Source organism: Sturnira hondurensis, unplaced genomic scaffold, assembly GCF_014824575.4.
Source record: "Sturnira hondurensis isolate 20B ecotype Veracruz unplaced genomic scaffold, ASM1482457v3 Scaffold0004338, whole genome shotgun sequence".
NCBI lineage: Eukaryota > Metazoa > Chordata > Mammalia > Chiroptera > Phyllostomidae > Sturnira > Sturnira hondurensis.
The window spans coordinates 4,133,772-4,154,253 of record NW_028076969.1 but is presented as its reverse complement, the minus strand read 5'-3'; the positions used below and the strand labels follow the sequence as shown (position 1 = coordinate 4,154,253).

General features: G+C 44.9%; 1 protein-coding gene across 2 annotated transcripts in view; it reads right to left on the bottom strand.

Annotated features, from left to right (window-relative positions):
• Positions 1–3,648: 3,648 nt before the first annotated feature.
• Positions 3,649–20,482, bottom strand: part of PLA1A (phospholipase A1 member A) — a 36,189-nt gene continuing 19,355 nt past the window's right edge. The window contains exons 6-12 of one of the 2 annotated variants that reach the window (XM_037045563.1): positions 18,795–18,896; positions 15,936–16,025; positions 12,027–12,194; positions 10,545–10,634; positions 6,854–6,962; positions 4,650–4,814; positions 3,649–4,059 (exon numbers count right to left, since the gene is read on the bottom strand). In XM_037045563.1, the coding sequence (XP_036901458.1) occupies positions 3,975–4,059; positions 4,650–4,814; positions 6,854–6,962; positions 10,545–10,634; positions 12,027–12,194; positions 15,936–16,025; positions 18,795–18,896 (809 nt within the window). In that variant the 3' untranslated portion in view covers positions 3,649–3,974. Of the gene's footprint in view, positions 4,060–4,649; positions 4,815–6,849; positions 6,963–10,544; positions 10,635–12,026; positions 12,195–15,935; positions 16,026–18,794; positions 18,897–20,482 lie in introns of those variants that run through there. The other variant, XM_037045564.1, reaches the window with a different exon arrangement.

Sequence of the window (20,482 nt, the reverse complement as noted above, 5' to 3'; positions counted from 1 at the left end):
TATGTGGAACCACAAAAGGGCTCACATAGCAATAGTTATACTGAGAAAGAAAAACAAAGTTGTAGGAATCACACTCCCTAATATCAAACTATGTATTACTATAAGACCATAGTAATCAAAACAGCCTGGTACTGGCAAAAAAAACACACAAACAAACATGCAGATCAATGGAACAGAATAGAGAGCCCAGAAATAAACCACACCATTATAGTCAATTAATATTTGACAGAGGAAGCAAGCACATACAATGGGCTAATGATAGTTTATTCAATAAATGGTGTTTGGAAAATCAGACAGATATGTGCAGAATAATGAAACTAGACCACCTTCTTATACCACACACTAGAATAAATTCAAAATGGACCGAAGACTTAAATTTAGAGCAGAAACCATAAAAATTCTAGAGGAAAACATAGGCAGTAAAATCTCAGACATTGCTTGTAGCAAGATTTTATCAGATATATTTCCCCAGGCAAGGGAAACAAAAGAAAAAATAAATAAATTAAACTACATCAAACTAAAAAGTTTTGCACAGCAAAGGAAATCATCAACAAAATAAAAAGACAACCCACAGAATGGGACAACCAATGATACATCTGATAAGGGCTTAATGTCCAAACAACCCAATTAAAAAATGGGCAAAGGACCTGAATAGACACTTCTTCAAAGAGGACATTCAAGTGGCCAATAGACCTGTGAAAATATGCACAACAACACTAACCATCAGAGAAATGCAAATTAAAACCACAATGAGATATCATTTCATACTTATCAGAATGGTTATCATCAATAAATCAATAAACAACAAGTGCTGGCTGGATGTGGTGAAAGGGGACACCTACATTATTGGTGGTAATGCGGATTGGTGTAGCCACTGTAGAAAGCAGAAAATTAAAAATGGATCTACCTTGCCCTGGCTGGTGTAGCTCAGTGGATTGAGCGCGGGTTGCGAACCAAACGATCGCAGTTCGATTCCCAGTCAGGGTACATGCCTGGGTTGCAGGCCAGTTCCCAGCAGGGGACTCATGAGAGGTAACCATACATTAATATTTCTCTCCTTCTCTCCTTCTCTTCCTCTCTAAATATAAACAAATAAAATCTTTAAAAAATGGATCTGCCTTTTGACCCAGTGATCCCCACTTCTGGAAATATATCTGAAGGAATGAAAATACTAATTTAAAAGAACATAAACACCCCTATTTTTTAAATTTATTTTTAGAGAGAGGGGAGGGAGAGAGAGAGGGAAAGAAACATCAGTGGGTGGTTGCCTTTCAGACACCCCCTACTGGGAACCTGACCTGCAACCCAGGCATGTGCACCGACTGAGAATTGAACCAGTGACCCCTTGGTTCACAGGCCAGCACTCAATCAATCCACTGTGCCACACAAGCCAGGGCAGCACCCCTATGTTCATTGCAATGTTATTTACAATAGCCAAGATATGGAAGCAGTCCAAGTTTCCATCAGTAGAAGAGTGGATAAAAAACTATCGGACATTTACACAATGGAGTTTTACTCAACCATAAAAAAGAAGAAAATTGTACCCTTTGCAAGACCATGGGTGGACCTAGAGGACATTATGCTAAGTGAAATAACCCAGAGAGAGACAAATAACATGTGATTTCACTCATGAATGGAATCTAATGAGCAAACTGAACTAACAAGGAAAATGAGGGGACAGTCTCATAGATGGAGAGCAGGATAACAGCTGGGGGGAGCTTAGAGGTGGAGGGATGGAACAAAAAAGATAAAAGACTCATGGACATGGAAACAGTGTGGTGATTGCTGGGGTAGGGGATATAATGGGACTAAATGGTATTGGAAAAAACACAATAAAGATTAAATTTCAAAAAAACCCATCTAAATATGGTATTCAAGGGGGGACCTAAAAAAAAACAGAGTTATCTTCTGGAGGGTGGTCCCCTTGTAGTACAGTCTTCCCTGCTAGGTGAGTGTTCTAAGAACCCATCTGTATCAGTGTACCCCCTGGTGTTGTGAGAGGCTGTGTTTGGCTTCCGTGAATTTTTTTGAAGACTTTTTCAACACTTGTGCCCCTTTCACGATGGGCGATCTATGAGCACACCTACCATACTGCACTGAGTGTTCAGCAGGTTTTGACCAAGAAGGCACGAGCCCCACATCCCCACCTTTCCTATTCACCTGACCTGGCGTCAGGAAACTGTTTTTTGTTTGTTTGTTTATTTCCTCAGATGAAAAAAGTCCTCAAAGGGAAATATTTTGCCGATGTAGAAGAGGTGAAACCAACAATGGCAGAAGCACTAAAAGGCATCGGCATCGATGAGTTCAAAAACGGTTTTGTGCAGTGGAGAAAACTGTCAGGAAAGGTATATCGCATCAGATGGAGAGTACTTTGAAGGTGACTGAAGTTTAAACACATAAGAATAAACACACAATTTTTTATAAATAAATTTTAGTCTCTGGGGGTGCCCTCTCATATGTGAACAGTACAATATCAGCCACCCTTAAAGAGGATGTAGATTCCAACACATGCTACCACATGGATAAATACTGAAAGCATTATCCTAAGCGATACACATCAGTCACAAAGGGACAAACATTGTATGATTGTATAAGGTACCTAGAGTAGTAGAATGCGTGGAGACAGAAAGCAGAAAGGCGGGTACCAGGGCCTAGGTGGAGGGTGAGTGGGGAGTTGTTATTTGGTGGGCACAGAGCTTCAGTCTGTGTTAACGAAAAGTTCTGGAGATGGAGCATGGTGATGGTTGCACAAAAATGTGAATATACTTAATACCACTGGATCGCTCACTTAGAAGATGTGATTAAAATGATTTTTAAAAGAATTTAAAGGAAACCATTAAGCTTAGAAGAATCCAGGGGGTACCTGGCTGTGGAGAAAGGGGTAAAGGTGTGGGCCATGCTTCTCTGTTTGCTCCCCACCCCCAGCCATACATTCTCCGCCCTCCTCTGCCCTGTTTCCTGTCCTGAGCCCCATCACTGTGCCTCTTGCCTTTCAGCTTCTAGGCGCAGTTGCTCAGTGGGGAGCACTAACAGGAGAAGGAAGGAGGAAAGAATGAGGTTGGAGACTCTGTTTCCCTGGCTCCCTCCTTGCAATATTGCTGCCTCGTGACTGTATCCTCTGACTGAAGGCCCCCAGTTCACGCTGGCCCCAGGTTCTGGGGCTCCTTCTACTGACCTCTTCAGACCTGGGGCAGTAGCAGCTGCCACTGCTACTAGCCTTGGAACTGCACTATCCTGTGTCATTTTTCCCACTCCCTACTAAAACCTTTGTAAATAGTCCTTTTATTAAATTCCCCCCAAATGGCTCAATTTCAGTGCACCACCTGCTTCTTGCTGGATTGTGGCTGATGCAAGGATATTTACAAAGATCACAGTTTGGGAAACACTGACACAAAGAAAATCTACCTATATTCCCCAAAGAACTCTCTGATCCCTCAGAACTTCCAGATATCAGGAAGGGACAAGGGTAAGGGAGGTGAATGGCATCACCTCCTGCCCCACCCTTCATTCACTCTCTTGTTCCAAGCACTTCTTTCCAATTGCTCTTTCACACAGAGACTTCAGCATCTACTGTTGTCTCCAATCCCAGACTGTAAATCACACTTTTTGTATGTAAGAGAATTCCATTCCAATAAAACAATACATGACTCAGGTATTCCGTGGAGATTTATTTTTGATAAAAAGCACTTTTCCTATATATGTTTCTACTGAATCCTAGGTATAGCTACCCAAGGATGTGATGCAATTGCTGTTAAGTATGAGTAAGAAAGCTGACATGATATCTATGCAAGACTCTTCAAATGGACAATAGAGATCAAGTTCTGTAAAATGAGTTATATTTTCCTTCTAAGGCGATGAATTACGGGGAAAATAACCAATAACCATTTCATCTTTCTTTTTAGTAGTAATGGCCTAGAGAAAGTTGAACCCCTCTTCTCCAAAATCCAGGGAGATGTGTCCTGCCCAGGGTTATACTATGCACATGCAATTTTCAGGTCACGACAAACAGTCACACCTGGTTGTAAGTTCACTGGTTCAGGTAAGCAGACCGTCTTTTTACTGCAAGAGAAGAGCAACAAGAGGGTATACGCTCAGGGCATGTTCCTTTTGCTCAGGAGGGAGGGCTAGAGGGTCTTGTGTTTTCATGATGTCAGGTGAAAGAAGTCCATAGTCATATACTACAGGAGCCTACTGTCCTCAAAGGGTCCAGGTGTTAAGACTAATAATATAAAGGCCTGCTAGAGGCAGGGTGTAAGGTGGTTAGGGAGTCTCGGTCCACACCCATGAATGTGACTAGTGGACACTAAGGAGGAAGAGAGTGTAACTAGAAATCTTTATTCCAATAAAATCTTATGCAGAATCCAAATAAAACATAGATAGATAGATAGATATTGATTACATAGAAAGAACAGGTAAAAAGGGGTTTCTTATATTGAAGTAAAAACAAGGATTTAAGAGTTCATCCTCTTTGGACTCCTAACATTCCCAACACAAGATGGCCTTGCAAAAATATCAAGAGAACCCTGGGTTGCTGTCATCTCTGCATCAAAGAAGCTAATCACTCATGATGAGATTGAATTTCAACAAGCATCTAAGTTTAGGATTGGTTCTTATGGGTGTCTCTGGGATGGAGTGGATACTGGGCTTACTTGTCATTGACAGGCAACGGAGCAGTGCAGAACTTCCCAACAATGGTGGTCCGATCTTTTCTCCAAACCCAGTGGGAAGCCTGGAACTTGAGATTCACTTGGTGCACCTGGCACTGAGGGTCGGGATGAGCTAGGACTCCTCTCCCCTGCAGTTGCTGTCTAGGTCTGCAAGGGAAAGGGAGAGTAAGTCATGTAGCGCTTCTGCCCTTTGCTTCCCCTCTAGGTCTGCAAGGGAAAGGGAGAGTAAGTCATGTAGCGCTTCTGCCCTTTGCTTCCCCTTGGTCCCTACGGGGCTCTGCTGGTGGCACTGGTTAGCTGTCAGGCACAAAAGTCAGCTCCTTGGGGGGGGGGGGGACCACAGTCCTTTGTATCACCCCAACTACCCCTCTGCCCACATGCCCACAACTTTGAACATGACTCGGAAAATAATTGTATTTTTGAAAGTAAACAAAAGGGCACTGCAGCGAAACAGTAGCTCTTGGGCTTTCACATCTGGAAAAATGTCCCTCATTCTTAGCCTCCCAGTTGGAAAAGACCTCACTTCCGATCCACCAGCTTTGAAGCAGAGCCCTCTTCGGGGCAGCCAGGTCAAAGGATTGTGTGTGAAGACTAGTCCACTCTGTTTTATTTTATTTTTTTTAATGAAAAAGCTAGCTGATTCTATTGGTATCATCAATGCCAACCAAATTGTTAAATAAATTAAAATTTATTGAATTAAGCACAAAGGTACTTTCACATTTGTCTACAACCATAGTAAATATAGTTCTTTACATAGAAACATAGACTTTGGAATTTAGAACATCCCCAACTGCAAGAGTACATAGAGGAAACTCTCATTATTGTGTATATGATAGTGGATTCATTAATCAAATGAAAATAATTATGCAGAATGAAATACAATGTAAATAATTTATTCACATTGAAATTATCTTTATTTACAAAATACTATCCTGATAATGTACTTCCATTAAGCTCTACTTTAAACATAAGTATAATCACTTAAGTAAAAGCCATTACTTAAACTGTTCCTTTTATTTTACACGTTGGAAGTGTTTCTGAAATATTTGAAAAGAAAATTGTTTACTGTAAGAAACTGCTTGGGTGGTGGAGCTTGCAAACTAGGAGTCTGAAGGAGGCTGTGAGTGGCCTGGGGACTTGGACTGGGTGAATTTTCTTACCAGAAGGAAACTTGGGGGCTTCACAAAGTGATGGAAAGTAGGGGAAACACCGCCCACAAACCTCCCTCTCCCCCCCTTTTTTTATCAGTTTCTGTACTGTGGAAGAAAAATGAAAACAAAAACAAGGAATTGAAGGCAATGATGTTCTGAGAGCCTCCTTCAGAAGAGTAATGCCAGTCTCTTGGGAGAGGGAGGAAGGCCTCTGTGGGTGTCCGTGGGAGTCACTCAGGGGGTCTTTGAAAGGATAGCTGTTGGGAGGTGGTCTGTAATATTGTAACTGACACCTATGTGTGGTGTCAAGCAGGTACTACATTTATCAGGGTGGTCACTTAGTAAGTTACATAAATGTCAAATCACTGGGTTGCACACTTGTCATATATAATATCGCATGACAACTGTAATTGAAAAATAAAAAGTTGAGGTTTTTTTTTTAAGTGTAGCTTAAAAAAAAGTGAAGGAAACGCTCAGCCCTAGTTCCGGGAATGGGCACCATCCAGCACCAAGCCTGCCAGCCCTCACCTTGCACTCATTTGCTGGCTGACACTCTGCCTGCAGTTCTGTCCTGGTAACTCACCCAGTACTACTCCCCCACCCAGGAGTGGGTGCTTCCCAGGCTCTGGCCAGCCCTTCCTGGGCTAGTGGCTGAGGCTCTCCTACATGCTGACATCCCTGATGCCCCCAGCCCTACATTCCTGAGCACTGTTTCCTCTCAGGGACTCAATTTCTAGGTTTTCATCACCTGTTGGGACACCCCAGCACTGCTGCCTGCTTGCCTACCTGCCTGCCTCATCTGCTCTTATCTGAATACACTATACTCAGACTCAGTACTGACCCTGAACCCGGGACAGTTGCCCAGTATGTGCCTGTGGGTACGTCTGTGGTAGATTCTGCCCTCACCCCCAGCCCTAGCCCATTGGACTCAGCTCACCCATCAGTGTTGACACAGCAGGGCCTGTCCAGGAATTTGTGTGTAAAATAGAACTATCTCCTAAGGAGAGAGGCCAGCGGTGAGGGACACTTACTTACATGGTGATCTGGGCTGAGGAGGTGACATTGCTGCTAAAGAAGGTGACCACAATGTTGGTGTCCTTGTTTCTCGGCTTCTGCAAATGAAACTCCACAAGACTGTGATGCACTAGGAAATCAAAGCAGAGCAGACAACGGAGCCAGAGGTTGGTGGGTGCAGGGCCCAAAAAGCTCCAGAGGGGGAGCGGGAGGAGGAGTGTGATGAGGAAGCTCAGCTCTACTTCTCAGTAGGTGTAGGGCCTGGAACAGATTACTTGTCATTGCAGATCCTCAGCTTCGCAAATACAAATTAGGGAAAGTAAAAATAGATACCACAGATCTGAGTGAGAATTAGATGAGTTACCATGTATAAAAAGTCCGTAGACAGTTCCTGTACCTAAGAAACATTTGATACATGTTAGTTTGTATTATTACTTGTAACACTAGAATGTCCCATGTGTCCCTGGTTGGTGACATTATCTTGGTAGTGTGGTTTTGAAAGGACTTAAGAGGTTCTCTTATACTAGACAATTAAATCACCAAATAGAGCAGTGCCCCTCCCCCACCCCACCCGACACACAGTGTCAAGGGACACTTGTGTGCAGTAGGTGACTGCTCCCCTCCCTGTGGCAGACAAGTGCCTATGTGACATCTGTACCCTCCTAGGCAACATGGACACTGGGACTCTCAAAGCTGCTGTCATCGACGTGGACTGGGTGGGCAGCCTGTCTCAGGGCGAAACCCCTGGAACCGGCTGTCCCTCTGGCAAGAGGAGTAAAGAAGCACAGCCTCCCTAACACCCCCATCCTTTTCTTATTAAGGGCCAGGCCCCTCTGGTGGCATTTTTCAGTAACTTTGGCCCTGGAGCATCTCACAGACTCCTTTGGTGACTGGAGCATAGCTGGAGAGGCAATCCTCCACCTTTTCCCTAAATGTGGTCCTTCCGGGCTCATGGAGTTAACAACAAGACTCAGGACAGATGCACGATGCCAAGAAATCACCAAAAGGAAAGAGAACACTCTATGTGTGCCCCCTACACACACAGCGAGAAAGTGTCACATGCCTTCCGTCTCTCGTTCTCATTTGCTTACTATGGGATGCAGATGGTTCCGGTGAAGGACAAGGTTGAACTGAAGTGGATAATTGCAATGTGGAAATAAGAAGTTGACTTACAGAAGCTTTAGGAATTTCATTCTCTGGGCTGAATTTGATATATCATATCACTTCTTCTTTGCCAGAAGGTATTACTGATCAAGAAAGTTTCCTAAGGTTCTGCTTCCCCCTTCTCCACATTATCTGGAAGCCCCAAGAGGGCCAGGTCTACCAACAAGGCTGGGTCCGTGGGAACTGGCAGTGGGATCTGACTTGCGCAGGAGCGTGACATAGGAAGCAGCCCACAGACCCTGGGTGGTTAACCGGCCAGGAGGCCTGGGTCCAAGGCCCAGCTCTGCTGCTCACCCGCTGCGGTGCCTCGTCTGAGTCACTGAAACTCTCTGCGCCTCAGTTCCTTCATCCATGAACAATAACTCTGGGATCGCCTCACAGAACATGGTGGGAATTAAATGAGGTGACAGAGAAAAGGTGCTTTGTGTGGAATATTTGGGGAAGATTCTCTGCTCTGCTGGTGCGTGCCTGGCAGGGGCATAGGGTGACCCCCGTCCTGGTCGGCAGGGCTGAAGTCCAGCCCGGGGCTGCGATAGCCTGGGAGTGGGTGAGGGTGGGGACCTGCCAGCTGCCGGCACCCCATGAACTGCCAGGTGGAAGGCCGTATTTCTGGGACACAGAGGGTTCCAGGTTGGATGTTCAGAACAGAAGCCTCAAAGCATGCAGGCAAACAGGGGCTCATGCTGGCTTATTTCTTTTGAACAGACAGGACCACGCTTCTGGGGCATAGGGAGAGGGGTCTCTCAATGAATGTAACACAGAAAAATTATGGTTACATGAATCGGCCTTAAAATGCTTGTCATCTTCAAATGCTCCCCTGGGCTCCTGGTGGCACGTTCCTAGCTGTGTGGATGGGGAGGCGCTAATTTAGGTCGCCCAAAGCTGCCCAGGAGCTGGAAACAGAACCCAACCCCTGCTCCCCACGGCACTGCTTCCACCCCCGGAAGCAGCATCCTCCTCAGGCTGACCTCGAAGGGGCAGCGAGGACGGAGGAATAACCTGAAATACAGCCGTAAAGAGCACGTTCTCACAAGAGAAGCAAAGAAGTGAGGGTGGAGGCAGGTGGTGGCATGGGAAGACTGCAGATTTGGGAGTAAGAAGCCCTGGGGTTGAATCCCGACTTTTTGCCCAGCTATGGGCACATCACTCAGTCTCTCAGAGCCTCCCTTTCTTCGCACCCAACTCTCAGAGCTGGGTTATCCAGGAAGCTGATACACGTGAAAAGCCTACAGTTAATTCTTATAACCCATTTTGCTCCTAATACATAGCCATGATCTCTCTGGCGTGAAGTTGGAAAGATGTGCATCTAGTTTCCCAAATTCTCTGATTAATAAAGGGAAAGGAATTGTTCATTATTGGGTTCTGGTCACCGTGCCAGTGATTTCCTGTATACTATTTTACTTTATCTCCACAATTGGTTCTTTGAAGTAGGTACTACTATTTTTCCATTTTCTGCATAAGGATATAGAAGTTCAGAAAGGTTGAGTAACTTGCTCCTGACCACACAGCTGGTGAGTGGAGAAGCTGAGATTCAAATTCCAGCCTGTGTGGCCACAGAGTGTGAGCTCTAGGCTCCCTAACACACTGCACTGGGCCTTCTAGTGCTAGGAAGGAGGGCCAAAGAGACCCCTCCAGCAATCGGACACAAGTTGATCAGAAAATCAGTTAGAATTAGCATGGCCATATAATGTATGTTCCTGACCAGTGTGCACCAGAGGGGGTCCCGGGATAACCACCATAAACCAGAAGTAGAGTCACCCTAGTTAAGGTACACATCGCATGGGGAAAGATGACGTTTCAGCCTGTAATGTAGTTTGTAGACTCTGTGACACATTTTTCTTTCCCATTTAGCATCACTTTATAATCACTGGCACCTTAGCTTTAGTGAAATGTAGTAGTTAGAAGCAATGGAGAAGAGTTAAAATATGTGAAGGGGAAGGAAGGCAGAGAACGAGGTTCTGTATTCCTCACAGACCCTGACTCAGGAGGGCAGCCAGAGTGGGAGACACACAGGGTGGGCACCAAGGAAGGGGTAAAAAACAGTATGCACGCAGTTCGATTCCCAGTCAGGGCACATGCCTGGGTTGCAGGCCAGTTCCCAGATGGGGACTCACAAAAGGCAACCATACATTGATATTTCTCTCCTTCTCTCCTTCCCTTCCCCTCTAAAGGTAAATAAATAAAATCTTTAAAAAAACGAGTATGCAGGAGGGAAGAGGGCAGAGATACACCCAAAGACTGTCCTGAGAGAGCTCACATTGGAGGGCAGATTTCTGTGAGGGGTAGGGAGGAACTAGGACTGTATATAGACAGGAATATGCTCCCAAGTCCTCACCCTTGATAGAGTAATGGACTGAACCAGCTCTGAAAGTTCTGGTTTTCAGACCACTAGTGGCTGTGTCCCACCCCTCATGACGTCTTCGCCCCAGTCCTTCACCTTCTACCTTGGCTACCACGCTGGGCTGGATACAACCCAAGCTAGGGAGCCCTGGACCCTGCTGGGCAGCACACTGGCAGAGCTGAGCCATGCCTCTCTGCCCCAACTCACCACAGTATGGAGCCTCGGAAGTAGTTAGGAGGTAAACACTCACTTCCTTGGGAAGTGGCTCTATCTTGACACCATCTTGCTCCACCAGCCCTGGAAGTCAAGAAGCAAAGACAGCAGAGTCCTGAGGGAGCCATTTCAGGGTCCATGGTACCCAGCCACACAGTAATTAACTCCCACACCCACTCATCTGCAAACAGCTACACTGCATGCTGGTTATACGCCATGCCCTATGGTGAGTCCCGGGACACATACAACTCAGTCCAGTTGGGGGATAAACACACAAGTAAACAGGAAATACATTCTGTAGATCACCTGGCCCATTCTCAGGAGGTATTTCTAAGAAATCTGAAATTATGCCTCCAAACTGCAAAATAATATCCATGACAGTTGTTTAAGGGCACTTATCTTCTGTGTAGTAAAAGTGCAAGAAGTGTTTGACCTGAATGGTGGTTGGCAAGTTGGGAAGGGCAGTCTGGGCAGAGAGTACAGTGTGGGTACATGCACAAAGGGTAAGCAAACATGAAGTACTCTTGGGAGTACAAGTAGTCAGCATCCCCAGGGTGTTCGGTTTCAGTGAAAGTGTAGTGAGAGATGAGGCTGGGCGCTGTGTGAAGTGGTTGTTACACCAGCCAGTCTGTCACATCTGGGGGAAATCATGACCTATGCCCAGCGAGTAGGAAGTAATGTTGACCTGCTTTGCTGTGGGGAGTTAGCCCTACTCTACCATTTTGTCAAGCAGAAATCCATTTCATTCACGTAAGCAGTGGCAGGCTGCTATAGCTGAGTGGCAGTCAGGAATGGGAAGTGAGAGAAGGAAGGAGAAGAAAGAACATTTCCCAGAGTTTTCCTTGGAGCCCTTCATTCTGTATAACTCCAGGATATTCCCAGCAGTGGTCTGACTGGCGAGTCGACATCAGATCCCTCAGCCTTACTCATGTCCTTCTCCTCAGACTGGCCTGGATCACCCAGGACTGTGCCTGAGCTGACCAGCAGTCAGGCATCCCTCCAGCTGCTACGTGGCCACCACAGCTGCACACCTTTAAAGTGGTCCGCATGTGCCACTCTTGGGGACTTCTCCACAACACCTTGATTTGGGGACTATCAGGAGCTCAAGAATGACTGGCTCAGCTAAAAAGGTCTATGTCAAGCCTCTAGTTTGCAAGTGGGGTCAGGGACTCTGGACCATACCAACATTTCGAGAGAATGTCCTGAGGCTGGGCTTGCAGGGGTGGGCTGTGTGTGTGAAGGGTATGCGCAGGGTGCGTATGGCATCAGGCAGCAGTACAGAGAGTGAGGGTGGAACACAGAGGGCCAAATGCCATCACCCAGGTTAGAACAGGCTGAACACGTTCTTGATTACATTTTTTAAATCCCAGTTGGGTAGATTTCTTGATTGTAGGAGATCAGGACTTCAAGAGGTGACAACCAGCAAGACTTGAACTTCCCCAAAATGATCAAAGGAGGCAAAGAGGTAGCATTTACCAATCCTTGGACAGGAGAGCAGAAAAGGGTTGAAACAATCCAGGCAGCGTCCAGCAAGGAAGGCTTTGTAGCTGGCGCAGGGAAAGGCCGTCAAGGGGCAGGAATTCTCCAGGGCACTGATGTAGAGGTGCACAGCCCGCATGTGATCACAGATCAGGTAGCTGTAGCCTGAACAGGGAGGGAAGCACAACCGAGGTTTCAGTTCCAGCCAAAGGGAAACTCCGAAGTTGACACGTCCACCAGCTACAGATAGGCGGGATGTCCCCTGAGCCACATTGAAAGAATGTGAATAGATATGGTTACTGCATTCTTTCTTTTCATTTTCATTTCCCATAGTAACCCTACATTTACCGTATTTTTTGATAAGATGCACCCTACCGCCAAATTTGGGAAGAAATGGGGGGATGTCTTATAGTCCAAGTGTAGCTCACCTGACTAGTAAATGTAGTTTACATTTACAAGGGGAAAATGTTATGTTATTTATGTTATTCAATATTTTACCACATTTTTTTGCTTCAAACATTTTTTTCCTATTTTCTTCCTCTAAAACCTAGGTGTGTCTTATGGTCCAGTGTATCTTATAGCCCGAAAAATATGGTAATCTATGAAGAAAATGGCTGAATTTGAGACCCATTCTTCCATGATCACGCAAACTCTCTTTCAGAAAATGGGAGCATCCTGACTTGGTGATTCTGACTCCAGTGATTAAAATGGATACCTGTCCACACATTTTACCTTCTTCATCATCCCTCACATAGGCAATTTTTTACCAAAAAAAAAATTTGTTTTACAATCTCATTATACCCAGCCCAGGAAGGAGCCCATGAAAGGAGTCCGCAGCAAGCAGTTACTTCATAGTCAGCCCCTCAAAGCCAGTGCGCTGGGGCTCACCTGGCCAGGTGACTGGCAAGCTCTACTTGCCACATGCCCCAATTCAACAAAAACTTGGTTTTCTTCTTATCGTTTTTGTTCGCTAATTAAATTTTTGCAATAACTCACACTGGATAAATTGGCCGGGGCTAGGAGGTCTATAGTGAGCCACAGCTCTAGGATTCTGGCATCTTCAGACTCTCCTGAACTTCACCTCAGGACAAGCCCCGCCCTTCAATTCTGAAATCAGCAACCACATCTGAGCTGTGTGTTGATGTTGCTGTCCCTTCGTGGCTGGGACATTCGATGGCCGTGCTCCATCCAGCTGCAACAGGGAACTGGGAGACACAAACTAAACCTTTCTCAAACTGTGTTATGAAGAAAAAAATGAGGAGTGGCCAACTGAATGCCACAGAAATTTTCAAAAGCCATTAAAATCACACTAGCCTATCTGGTCAAAATTGCTGGAAAAACCTATAAATTGTCAAAAGGAACGTGTTTTCATAAAATCAGTAAATTTGCTAAATTTGATTAGTGGTTATTTAATACAGTTGTGGAAAGAATCCTTAAAACGTCAAAAGTTTGGTTAAATAGGAAGAGACTAAAAAGACAGAGACTAAAAGACCAAAAATCAGGATAAACTTTCTACATAAAATGTTGATAGTTTACCTATATTCATAAGAAGAATATAAGAAGATTAAATAATCCTTAATACTTAACTTTTGAAAAATTTGGTGTTTAAAAATGATGCTAAGAATATATTCAATGAGTATGTGTATATTCATACAGAACATTCAGAAACATTTAGAAGAAAAGAAATGGTCCAGCCAAGATGGAGGCATAGGTAGAAACCCTTAGCTTCCTTGCACAACCAAAAGGAGGATAACAACCAATCTAAAATCAATAAACAACCAAAAGCACCAGAAAATCAAACTGCATGGAATGCCGACAATCAAGAAATTAAAGAAAAAAATCAGCCAGAAAAACCAGACCGATAAGGTGGTGGAGCCAATCAGAAAAACCGCAGAACTCAGCAGACCATGGGGGTGGGGCTGGCTGCTGAGCTTGGTGGGCTGCTTGGGAGGGGCTGACCTAAGGGGAAAACTGAGACTCAGAGCTGACTGTGGCTATGGCTGGGGTTGCTGCAGTGGGAGAAACACCCAGTTTCATACGAGAATTTGTTGAAAAGTGCACTAGAGATGAGCAGGTGAGCCACACTGTTCCCTCTCTGGACCCTCCCCCACAGGCAGCAAAGAGGCTTGCCCTTCTGGGGTGAATACCTAAGGCCCTGCCCCCTTACAACCTATCAGCTGTGCTGAGACAAAGAACTATGGCCCAAATGAAAGAACAGAGCAAAGCCTCAGAAAGAGAACTAAGAGAGGAGATCGTCAACCTATCTGATGGAGAATTTAAATCCTTCTGATGGAGCTCACTCAAAAAATGAAAGATACCCAAAATGAAATAAAAGCAAAATATTCAGGGAACCAACAGTGACAGAAAGGAAACCAGGACTCAGCAACAATTTGGAACAAAAGGAAGAAATTAACATCCAACCCAATCAGAACGAAGAAACAAGAATCCACAAAAATGAAGAGAGGCTGAGGACTCTCTGGGACAACCTGAAACATTCCAATAGCCAAATTATAGGAGTGCTAGAAGTAGAAAAGAAATAGCAAGAAACTGAAAACTTATTTGAACAAATAATGAAGGAAAACTTCCCCAATGTGGTGAAGGAAATAGACTTCCAGGAAGTCCAGGAAGCCCAGAGAGTCCCAAAGAAGTTGGACCCAAAGAGGAACACACCAAGGCACATCATCACTAAGTTACCCAAGATTAAAGACAAAGAGAAAATCCCAAGAGCAGCAAGGGGAAAGGAGAGAGTCACCTACAAAGGGGTGCCCATTAGGATATCAGCTGATTTCTCAAAAGAAACCTTGCAGGCAAGAAGGGGCTGCAAAGAAGTATTCCAAGTCATGAAAGGCAAGGACCTATATCCAAGATTGTTCTATCCAGCAAAACTTTCATTTAGAATGGAAGGGCAGATCAAGTGCTTCTCAGATAAGGTCAAGTTAAAGTTCATCATCACCAAGCCATTATTATATGAAATGTTAAAGGGACTTATCTAATAAAACAAAGAAGATACAAATATGAACAATAAAATGACACAAACTCACAACTATCAACAAATGAACCTAAAAGCAAAGAAAAACAATGAAAACAAAAGCCAAGCAAACAACCAGAATAGGAACAGAATCAGAGAAATGGACAGCACACAGAGGGATTTCAATGGGGAGGGAGAAAGGAGGAATGGGGTGGGAGGTACAGGGAAGAACAAGCATAATTAGTAGGCATAAAAGTGACAGGGAGATATAAAAAATGGTATAGGAAACAGAGGACTCAAAGAACTTATATGTACAACCCATGGACATGAACTAAGGGGGGAAATGCTGAAGGGTTGGGGGTAGGGTGGATGGGGGATAAAGGGAGGAAAATTTGGATAACCAATAAAAAATAAAAACCAATAAAAAATACTTTAAAAAGAAAAGAAATGTATATATATTAAATGTGCTCAAGAAGATGATCTTGAAAACAGGTTTGGAGAGTTGTTAAATTTAGTGAATTTGGGGATATGGTCATGCAGTGAATTGATCCTTTGGCTACCTAGCTTTGGGCATGTTGGTCTACTTCTGCCACAACTAGGCTCTGCCGAGGATTTAGCTAGTGTGGACTTCGCCACAAAGCAGGGCCCAAGAAGACAGGAGACTATTGCCTGGAGTGATGTTATATCATGTTAGGGCCTAAGAAGTGGAGAGGGCATCACACATATGGTGTGGGCTTTTAATTTCAGTCACTTCCCCCCAGAATCCCTAGACTCCAAAGACATTCGTTTAATAAGTGCTAAGTAAGGCATCGTGGACATAGTAAAGGATGCAAGAAGGAAGACCTTCTGTGGCCCAGACCAGCTGACTCAACATAAAGACTGTTGGAGAATTCTGGTCTCTGGGGAAGCCAAAAACCAACTCTCTCTGGCTTTCTGACCTGCGTAAATGGAGGTGGGACACCCAGGTTGGTCTTGGCCTCCATTGACGAAGTAGTCCACATGTCCAACAGGAATCCGAATACCCAAATCTGAAAGAAGACAGAACCCCGTTACCTGTTCTTACTACAGGGGCATATTGTCTAGGTCCCACAGCAGAGCCCACTGGCAGCAGGGCCTGAGGTGTGACCTTATGAGCCCACCCACTCTCAGTGCTGAAAACGTCCCCACGCTCCTATGTGCTCTGAGAAAGCAGCACTAGCCCTTAGTTTTCTAAAAACGGTTTGCTGAAAGGAAGCACAGAATAAATTCATAAGAACATGCTCATAGTTACCTAATAAAACCAAGAAAAATGTCCCTTAACGTAAGTTTTAATAAATCAGTAAATGTTATGTGTTTGGTAAATTTCCTTGTGTAATGGTTTCTATTTTGTTTCAAGCAATAGTTCAGATGTGTGTGTTTGGGACCACACTTACACANGAAAGCAGCACTAGCCCTTAGTTTTCTAAAAACGGTTTGCTGAAAGGAAGCACAGAATAAATTCATAAGAACATGCTCATAGTTACCTAATAAAACCAAGAAAAATGTCCCTTAACGTAAGTTTTAATAAATCAGTAAATGTTATGTGTTTGGTAAATTTCCTTGTGTAATGGTTTCTATTTTGTTTCAAGCAATAGTTCAGATGTGTGTGCTTGGGACCAACACTTACACATTCTCCCACATATTTCTGTGCTCTCCTGACAAGGGAAATGCAACCTGTCTACAATGAGATGTGTGTGAGAGACTGCAGACCTCATTTCGTCATCACGATCATACCTGCGCTTGAGTCTGGGTCAGATCCAGCTGCCAAAGACACTGATTTTCTCCTTCATATCATTTATCATTAGCATAAGCAATTGACTGTGTTATTTGTTTAATACCATCTATCCAGGGATTAAGCAATGACCTAGAAGTTATCCTTGAGTCTACCGCCATACCACCTTGAACTTGCCAGATCTTGTCTGATCCCAGAAGCTAGAAGTTATCCTTGATTCCTCTCTTTTCCTCACTCCCTATATCACCTCTCTGGTCAGCTCTGCCTCCAAAATATATTTTGAATCTTTCTACTTTTTTCTGCCTCTACTTGCCCAAGCCGCCATGATCTCTCACCATCACCTCTCATTCTTCTAATGTGCCTCTCATCTTCCCATAGTGTTTCCTGAAGTCCGTTCTCTGCATGACAGCCACAGCAATCTCTTAAGAAAATCTGCATCACTGCCCTGTTGTCACTGATCATACAGTAAAATTTAAACCCCCTGCCATGGCCATTCTGGTCCTGAGCCCTCTTCCCCCACATCACTCAGTGCCTCACTCACACAGTGCACTCTGCTCTGTCCCCACCCGTGTCCAGGCTCTCACTTTGGCTATAGAATGTCTTTCTCCCAGCTCTTCTCAGGATTGACTCACTCACAGCTGCAAAGTCTCATCTCACATACCATGTCTTCAGATAGACTTTCCTCAATAATTCTACTTAAAGTAGACCTCTGACCTAGGTCACCCTCGACCTCATATGCTCCCTTATCATAATCACAATGTGTAATTAGCAGGTCTGGTTACTTGTTTGTGAACTCCACAACAGCAGGGCCTTCCTGTCTATTTTCTGCTATATCCCCGATACCAGCACAGGACCTGGCACACGTGAGTACCTAATAAATATTCACTGAAGGAATAAATGAATGGATGCTTGCCCAGTTAGCCTGTGGGCTCCACGTGAGCAGGGACCTTTTATCAGATGTCTGTTTCCAGCATCTGCTGCATAGCTCAGTAAAGACTGAGATGAATGGAATCCGTCTTTCTTCCTTTGGTCCCATTAAGAAGAGGCTTCAACTTTGAAGGGCACTAAGAGGCCTAGCTCAGGTAAATAGGGACCTAAAAGTCACCTAGTTAACAAATTTAGGCACAAAAGGGATTAATTTTGCTTATTGACATGGTTAATTAACCCAGCTGCTTGGCAGAAGCCTACGGGCTTGAGTTTCCTGTCTGTGAGATGAAGGAAAGAGAGGTTTGACCAATAGGATTGCATGAGCTTCTTCCAGAATCATCAATCTGTGAATGTTGGATGCTAAAAGAAGGCTTCTGACCGAAGGGAGTGAAGCATGGACAACTCTCACTTGAACTGCAAACACTTTCAGTGCGGACTGAAGTTACTTCTTCCCATACCCGTCACGCTAAGCACTGAGCCTGGCACAGACTCATGGGCATTTGTTAGGGAGTTGAAATGAGGAGAAAGGCCCAACCCCTTTTCCCAGCTGGTCAGAAGAGCTTGATTTGGCCGTGGTGGATTCAGAGTTGAGGGTCTTTCCTATGCCTGTCATTGCTGAAGGGGGGAATTTTCATTCTTTGCTGGACTGAACAAACTGCGTTAGTCCCCCAGGAGGCCCAAGAATAGACCCCAGGAGTAGAGTGTCCCGATCCCCCAGGGCAAAGGCACAGTCACCCTGAAAAAGCAGCATGACCTCCCCGTACACCAGCCAGGCAGTAGTCCCTGCCCTGGCACTAGCTCAGCACAAGGGTTAGTGCTGGATCAGAGAGAGACTGCTCCACAAATGAGAAATCTCCTTCCTGCTGCTAGCTAAAAACAGAACCATTCGTCTCACTAAGAAAATGACAGAGTGAAAAATAAAAAATAAAATCGTAAAATAAGTAGCATTTAAGAAAAGAAAATGACAGAGCTCCAAGATGCTGGGGAATGCCTCGCTGTGCAATAGAACCTCAGAAGGAGGGGGAATCTGCCCAGGGCCACAGAGCTACAGCTGCGCACCCCCTCCCCCCCCCCCGCCCCGTGCTCATTGCCCCAGCCCAGGAAGGCCCTCCCAGCTCACTGTCGGTGTCTGTGTGGATGGCTTCCACAAAGAGGGCATCTCCAGCATCCAGGCGCTCCTCCAGGCTGGCTCTGGTGTACTCTGGCCCAGCAGGGTCCAGGCCTAGAAGGACAGGCTGATGTCAAGGGCCCCTTTCCTCTCAGCCACAGGAGCCCTCATGGATCCACAGCACACCTACCTTGGCAGCCATTCTGGTTCAGTGTCCCTCAACAAGGACCCCAAGGGTGGAAAACTAACTCAGAACCCCCATACCCAGGAACCCCCCACTCTACTGTCTGTAACTTCCCAATGACCTGGCTTCTCTGGCTCTCCAATGAGCTCAGTAACACCAATGACTTGGTAAGGCTTAATGTGGGTGATATTAATCCTCAAGTTGTAGTAACAAGAGCTTTAATTTTTTGAGCAGGTATGTGCCAGGCATGATGCCAGGCAGTTTTACACACTCTAGTCCTCAGAACACACCGTGAAAGAAATATTACTACCTTCATGTCTTAGTTCGGAGCCCTTCCCATCTCCTTCCCAGAAGTAAACCCTGAGACAAGGATTCAAAATGCAAGTAGCTTGTTTGGGAGATCACAGAAAGCACAGTGAAGGAGTGGAAAACTGAGTCATAGGTTGAAGGACATTTTTAATGAATGGAGTACTGCTTTGGGCAAGCAGGTCCCACCCCGCTGGGACTCCTCTGAGGGGCTCTGGGAACATAACTCAGGGGTGTCCTATTGCAGGGTAATTGCCACACAACTGTAGCCCCTGATTAACTGAGGATAGCTTCTAAAACATAAGCACACCGCAGTTTTGCAAGTATTTAGCATACCATTTAAAGGTGATTTCCACAGTGGGTCAAGAAGATATCCTAATAGGAGTTTGTACAAACCATCTTACTATCAACCGAAAAATAAAAGGCCTTCCAAGTGAGAGGCACTGACCCAGTCATTGATTCAGGCAGAAACCCAATTCGTCTTCCACTTAGGAGACAAAGGCAAAGGGCATTTATGGGAAAGGGAAAGGGAACTATTACCTCAGGAGAAAAAAGGCATGTCTATTGGTGCAGATGAGCTAACATTGTCAGACTAATTTTTGTAAACATTATTATTTTTTATTATTATTTTAAAGACTTTATTTACTTTAGAGGGGAAGGGAAGGAGAGAGGCAGAGAAATATCAATGTATGGTTGCCTCTGGTGTGTCCCCTGCCGGGAACTGGCCTGTAACCCAGGCATGTGCCCTGACTGGGAATCGAACCGCAATCATCTGGTTCGAAGGCCCATGCTTAATCCACTGAGCTACACCAGTCAGGGCTTGTGACACTAATTTTAAACACTGTTTTTAATTTTCGGTTGGGTAGTGATCAGTCTGGTAATCATAATATCCGCTTTCCTGTTATCCTTACAAACAGTTCTTTGGGACACAGTGTTGCTTTAGGCCCAGTCCAAAGGTTGTTTTGCCCTGTTTTAACATTCCAAAGGTTGTGGGCATAAGAGGTACAAGGCAGGTCTTCTGGGATATCAGTTCTGGCTCCATTTTAAAACGGCTCCATTTACTAATTTTTTACATTACAGATGTAGAAACTGAGGCTTAGGAAGAACCTCACGACTCCTAACGCTGATGTTAGAGATCATGCAATAATAACACAACACCATTTTATGCAAAAGGGGCTACAATAAATGAATTTTACTGGTCATAGATGAC